Source organism: Hyperoodon ampullatus (genome assembly GCF_949752795.1).
Source record: "Hyperoodon ampullatus genome assembly, chromosome: 3".
Lineage (NCBI taxonomy): Eukaryota > Metazoa > Chordata > Mammalia > Artiodactyla > Ziphiidae > Hyperoodon > Hyperoodon ampullatus.
The window spans coordinates 50,067,333-50,074,273 of NC_136916.1; the positions used below are offsets into that span (position 1 = coordinate 50,067,333).

Consider the following 6,941-nt stretch of genomic DNA (forward strand, 5'->3'; position numbering starts at 1 on the left):
CACCTTGGAAACAAGAGGAGCAGGGAGGAACAAGTTGGATTATTTCACCCAAGGAGATTGGTTTCTTCTCTGCTCTCAGAAGTTTCCTCTGCATTCAGCAAATAAGTACTTACTGAGTTCTGTGGGCTGTTTTTTTTTTTCTTTTCTTTTCTTTCTTTAATCTCTTTTTTCCTTCACTCTAGGTGGAGTGTGTCCAGGGGGAGGGAGAGCTTTGGGTGCGTAGAGGGAGTGGAGGTCTGGGTGGGACTGGAGAGTGCCCCCAGCCAGCCAGCAAATCTCGGCTGACCCTGAGCTGTGTCCTACATCCCTGATTGGAGACAAAGATGGTCGTACTGAGTCTTTGAACCACTTCTCTGTGGCTAGAGATCATAGCCCATCTTCTCCAAGAGCCTACTGATACAGAACATTGAATAAGGTTAGGGCTCAAAGTACCCACACCCCATCTTCTTCAGTACATTTTGTCTCTTTCAGACTCCAGCTCCACCCATCTGGTAACACATTAACTTGGCTTGCTTATGTCTTTCTATTTCCTGCCTCTCTGAGTCATGGCCTCTTCTCTTTAGCCAGTCAGTGGGGCTTTCCTTGCTCTCCGTGACCACGTGCAACCTTTCTCTTCTGCGCAGCCTTAGAATTCTGCCAACACCTACTGTGCTGGGTGCTGAGAGAGAACGAATATGATTTCTAGGAGCTTGTAGTCTAATGAGAGGACAAAACTGACACATACTAGAGATAAACACCACCATGTTGAAATAAGTAAAAGGGTGCATTTACCAGTTTGTAAACTCAGCTTAAAATGCCCGGATCCTGGGCTTCCCTGGTGGCGCAGTGGTTGGGAGTCCGCCTGCCAATGCAGGGGATGCGGGTTCGTGCCCCAGTCTGGGAGGATCCCACATGCCGTGGAGCGGCTGGGCCCGTGAGCCATGGCCGCTGAGCCTGCGCACCCGGAGCCTGTGCTCCGCAACGGGAGAGGCCACAGCAGTGAGAGGCCTGTGTACCGCAAAAAAAAAAAAAAAAAAAAAAAAGTCACATCCCTGCTGCCTGGGCCTTCCTCTGACCCTCTTGTTGGGACTGCAGGGTCCCCTGTACCTCCATCGAAGTTAACACCAAACTCCACTGGATTCTTTCAGATCCACCCTGATGAGCCTGGCTTAGTCTCCCCATTATTGGAACTCTTAGACCATTTCACAGACATACAGGGATTTACAGTTCAAAATAGCAGAAGGAGGCAAAACTATCTTCCCAATAATCAGACTAGACTCATGATTAGGAGAAAAGGATGGAGGGGTCTGAGTGGGAAAAGTCTGCTATTTCAGAAGCGACACCATAGCAGTAGTCGTTGTGGGAACTCTGGACTGTGTTAGGCTTATACTTATTATCGGGTTTAATGTTGCTTTTATTCTCAGTACTTGAGGGAGCTGAGTGCCCTCATCATTTTCAGTGCTTGGGACTTGTAAGTATCTTCATGTAATCCTGGACCCTTGGACACATTTGCCCCAGGCTCACCTGGCTCTGTTGGGCCTCAGCAGGGCAAAAAGAAACCCTCATGAAGGGATTCATTCCTTAGGTCTGGGCTCCTAGACCTTGAAACTTGCCTGGTCCCCACCTTCTCTTTAAGGCCAGCATTGAGTTAAGGTGTGGAATCTGCTGCTTTGTGATCTCTGCAGGTTGCCTGGCTCCTGATCTTCCTGTGCCTCTCTCCAGCTATTCTGTTTCCTCTCTTGCACTTCCCTAGGGTCAGATGCAGCTCACCTCTCCCCTCTGCACTGCTAACACTGACCACTTAAACTGAGCCTCTTTCCAGAGCACAGAGAAGGGGACAATTCCAGGTCTCTTCCCTGATCTACCCACATCACCAGCATCAATACTTTTCCTTGATCCAGAGTTAAAGAACACTATTTGTACCCTCCTTGAGCTATTCTGTGAGCAAAATGGCCTCTGTGGGCTGGTACTGGAGACTACTTAACAGTAACCTTCACCCAGGGCCTGCATATGCCAGGTTTTAAGTCAAGTCTCCCATATGTGTTATCTTGTTTAATCTTCACAGCAATCCTATAAAATAGCTATTAGTATTAGCCCCAGTTATACCAAGGAAATCACTGAAGCACAGAGGGATTACACAATTTGCCCATGGTCACACAGCTAGAAAGTAGCAGGGCCAGGATTCAGACCTAGCTCTCTCCTGCCAAAGCCCAGGTGTGCCCATAACTACTAGCCACTTGGTGTTACTCATATGTAGATTATCTTAACAAAATATATCCACAATTTGTTAATGTTACATTAGCATATATTTAGCAAATAAAAGTGGATACCTGTTTTGGTTACCTTAAAAATCAAATATTTAAAATATTTTCTCTCTATTGAGAGATTCTTTGATTTTTTTTTTTATGGGAAAGAAGGTGGGACTTTGAGGTGGCCATCAAAGAGAAGTAAGATATAAACAAATTGGAAAGATTTTGCTAGATTCCGATACTGGAGCAAGTGTTTATCCTTTAATCGTTTTTGCCTCGGAGTGACCAAAGCTGACAGAAGACAGAGCGGGGCCAATAAAAGAGCAGGCGCACATGACTCCATATGGCTCCGTGCCATTGGTCTGTCTTCATCTACAGTCAGAAACAGGCAGAGGAGGTCCAAAAAAAGAAAAGACCTAAATTCCCGGTGCTTTATTGGGGGCTGCATAAACAATTCTTGCAGGAGGAAGGCAACACTAACTCATCTTCGTTATTAAGCTGTTGTCTTCAGATGAAGCCCGCCCTCCTGGACTCAGCTTTGTGATGCTGGATGAGGGAAGTCTGCAAATCACGTTTGTGCTTTGCCAACTGCCCCTTATTAGGCTCTGCCAATAGGGGGCGTTGGAGGAAGACAGACTGGAGGCGGGACTTCCTGTTGGCTTCGTAGGTATTTCCTGCTTCTGTGAGCGTCACTATGTCAACACCCTTTTCCTTCTCAGTTGTGGTTCCTTTATGTAGCTGCACCGAATCTAGTTTACAGTAACGGAGCACAGAGACACCAGGCTCCTCAGGAGAGGTCTGGATCTCAGCCTAGGAGCCCCTCCTCTGAGCTCAGAGACCCCAGCACCAACCAGAGGTCTGAGTTTCCGCTTGTTGGCATCCCCTTACCAAATTCTCAATAATCCCCCAATATTTTCCTCCTTCCTCCAGCCTAGGGGTGGTAGCTACTTCCAGCAATTGTTACTTCCTTAATAATTTAGCATCATCTACCCCTCCCCCTGCTTTCCGTTATCTACTTAACTTGATACCTGGTTAAGTTCTTTATGTGAAATTATTAAATTTGTTATTTCAAATATTTGGCCAGGAATGCTGCATATTTGGAGGGGTGCTTTGGGGGTGATGGGGAGAGGCAAACAGTGGCAAACAATGTTAGCAGTTTTGAAGAAGTAACTTTTCACACTGTATTGCCAAAACCACCCATGGGGCTCTCACTTAAGTCCAACCACCCTTAGTGTTAGCCTTGTTCAGACTGCCAGGAACCCTAGACTCACAGACATTAGTGACGGAGATCTACAGTCTGGAGCCCCGAGGATATTTCTCCAGCCTACAAATTATTAACAGTCATGGAAAGACAGGCAAATGAATTTTTTTTGAGCAGTTGCCATGGAAGAGCAAAGTCTGTTTTTCACTGACTTTTCCTTTAAAGTAAAAGAACAAAAGAAATAATCCTTGAAGGTAATTTTTATTGCTTCACTCTTCAGTGAAATTCAGGGAGTATTCAGGGAACATAAGAGGAGTGATATTTGAACTCCAGGCCAAAAGAATATAGGGGCATACCTGTGTGGTTTCCACGGTTCCTTGTTAAGGGGGAAAAAAGCTTTCAAGTTCTTGTATGAGTATTGACAAGCCTTATGAATGGTTTTGTGGCAGGAGAGCATGAGTACAAACTGGGCTATTCTGGATGAAATAGCTGCTTGCCTTCTCACGCATTGCCAGTATGTTTTTCCTGCTTGCTCACCTCCCTGAATGACTTGTCCTTGAGACTATGCTCCTGAATGATATATCTGAGTGGCTCTCTTATCTGAGAGCAGGAAGCCAGAAGGTGAGTGACGGAGCCACCTGCTGCTCTTTACTTTGCAGAGATTAAGGAGCCTGACGCAGTTTCTTGGACATCCTATGAATGTTAGAAAATATATTTTGGAGAGGCTGAAAGAAGAAGGGACATGGTGTTCACATTTGCTTCCATGGAACCCAACAGCTCTTCCCTTGGGAAAAAGATCTTCCCTAAATAGGAAAGAAGCTATTAAAGGTGAGAGTTTTTTTACTTTTCATTTTTTCTTCCTCTTAGATTCCCATAAGTTATTACTAAAGAGGATACAGTCTTATGCTTTGAACAAGATTGCGATAAGGGAAAAGAATTATTGCTGGCAGGATATGTCACATTTTTTCCTCTTTTTCTCCTTTTAGGGATTTTTTCCCCCCTATACTATCTGGTTTTCTTTGTTGGTACTAAGTACCCTTAGTGATTCAGATGTACATACTTTTTCATATTCTTTTCCATTATAGTTTATCACAGGATATTGAATATAGTTCCCTGTGCTATATAGTAGACTTTGTTGTTTATCTGTTTTTTACATAGTAGTTTTTAAGTACCCTGTATTGTATTTAAAAGGTAGCTGTGGTTTGGAGGAGCAAGTATTAGGCTTACAGACACACGCCACAAAAAAAAAAATTGGGGGGGAACAGGGAGTATGGAAGAGTCCCAGATTTGCCTCTTATAATGTATATGACATTTAGCAAGTTATTTAGCTTCCGTTTTCCTCTCTATAAAAGAGGCCTAATATTACTCTGTTTTAGGCATGTTGTGAAGATTCAATGGGAAAATGTAAAGAAATTTCTGGCTCAAAGAAAGTTCTCATTAAATATTGCATATGCATAGCTTTGTGTGTCTCTGTGTGGATATATTTTAAATTTGGATAGACTGAGAGTTATCTGTATGAATGATTACAATGTACTTTTGGAATTACATCCAATTTTTTGTACTTGTTTAAGAACATTTTCTTTAAAGCGTGGCTAGATGCCACATCTAACCAATGAATTATATGTGGTGAAAGCATCCTAAAATATGAACTGTCAAATAAGAACAAGAAGTGTACTTTATCTTTTAAAAGGACATTTTTAGAACTGAAGCTAAGAGTTTGAATTTCATGGATTTTCTCTTTAGACCGATCAGAAATTCTATCCCCCAGTTAAGAGCTATGTTGGAAACAGGGTGGTAAGGTTTGGGGGGAAGAAGGAAAAATGAAGCCTGGGGAGTTCCTCTTATTAATTACACCTCTACAGCAACAGGTACTCAGCTCTGCTTCCCTTTCTCTCTCCTGAGGTGGAGGTGGACCCAGATCCTGATTCCAATCCCAGCACGATCAGCTGGTTTGTAGTGTCAGGCTATAGACCTCCATCAGTGAGCTGGGTGTATGAAGTTCCTAGGCAGGACTTGACTGAGGATATTTGTCTAGAGAAGAAACCTATTTTTGCCATCACTTTGGAGTTGAACTTGATGTTCCTTGAGCACGTTCCACGTTAGTTTGTAACTGAAGGCATTTTGTTCTGTCCAAGGATTTCATCCTCCTCCTCCTTCCCTGTGCCCAAACTCTACCGATCTCCCATTTCATGAAGATGATTGGGTGGAAGAAGAAACTCTGCAGGGTGCATCACCTGTGGGCCCTGGGCTGCTATATGCTGCTGGCCGTTGTTGCTCTGAGACTTTCTCTCAGGTTAAAATGTGACATAGACTCCCTGGATCTGGAATCCAGCGACTTTCGAAGCCAGCGCTGTAAGGACATCTTGTACAAGTCCCTGAAGCTGCCAGCAAAGAGATCCATCAACTGTTCTGGGGTCACCCGAGGGGACCAGGAAGCAGTGGTCGAGGCTCTCCTGGACAATCTGGAGGTCAAGAAGAAGCGGGAGCCTTTCACAGACACCGATTACCTCAACATGACCAGAGATTGTGAGCAGTTTAAGTCCCAAAGGAAGTTCATACAGTTCCCACTGAGCAAAGGAGAGTTAGACTTCCCCATCGCATACTCTGTGGTGGTCCATGAGAAGATTGAAAACTTTGAACGGCTGCTGCGAGCTGTGTATGCCCCTCAGAACATATACTGCGTCCATGTGGATGAGAAGTCCCCAGAAACTTTCAAAGAGGCAGTCAAGGCCATTATTTCCTGCTTCCCAAATGTCTTCATGGCCAGTAAGTTGGTCCGGGTGGTTTACGCTTCCTGGTCCAGGGTGCAGGCTGACCTGAACTGTATGGAAGACTTGCTCCAGAGCTCGGTGCCATGGAAATACTTACTGAATACATGTGGGACAGATTTTCCTATAAAGACCAATGCTGAGATGGTCCTGGCCCTCAAGATGTTGAATGGGAAGAACAGTATGGAGTCCGAGATACCTACTGAGTACAAAAAGTCTCGCTGGAAATACCACTATGAGGTGACAGACACATTGCACCTAACCAGCAAGATGAAGGACCCTCCCCCTGATAACTTACCTGTGTTCACAGGGAATGCCTATTTTGTGGCTTCTCGAGCCTTTGTCCAACATGTCTTAGAGAACCCCAAATCCCAACGACTGATTGAATGGGCAAAAGACACCTATAGCCCCGATGAACACCTCTGGGCCACCCTTCAGCGTGCACCGTGGATGCCTGGCTCTGTCCCCTACCACCCCAAGTTTCACATCTCAGACATGACCGCCATTGCCAGGCTGGTCAAATGGCAGCTCCATGAGGGAGACATCAGTATGGGGGCACCTTATGCACCTTGCTCTGGAATCCACCAGCGGGCTATCTGCATTTATGGGGCTGGGGACCTGCACTGGATTCTTCAGAATCATCACCTCTTGGCGAACAAGTTTGACCCAAAGGTGGATGATAATGCTCTTCAGTGCTTAGAAGAGTATTTACGTTATAAGGCCATCTATGGGACTGAACTCTGA

The 6,941-nt window shown here is 45.0% G+C and overlaps 1 protein-coding gene across 1 annotated transcript; it reads left to right on the forward strand.

Annotated features, from left to right (window-relative positions):
* Window positions 1-5,618: 5,618 nt before the first annotated feature.
* Window positions 5,619-6,941, forward strand: GCNT3 (glucosaminyl (N-acetyl) transferase 3, mucin type; the record flags this gene model as incomplete). The annotated part of the gene is made up of 1 exon (XM_079700713.1): window positions 5,619-6,941. The coding sequence occupies one exon, from the start codon at window positions 5,619-5,621 to the stop codon at window positions 6,939-6,941; it is 1,323 nt and encodes a 440-aa protein (XP_079556839.1).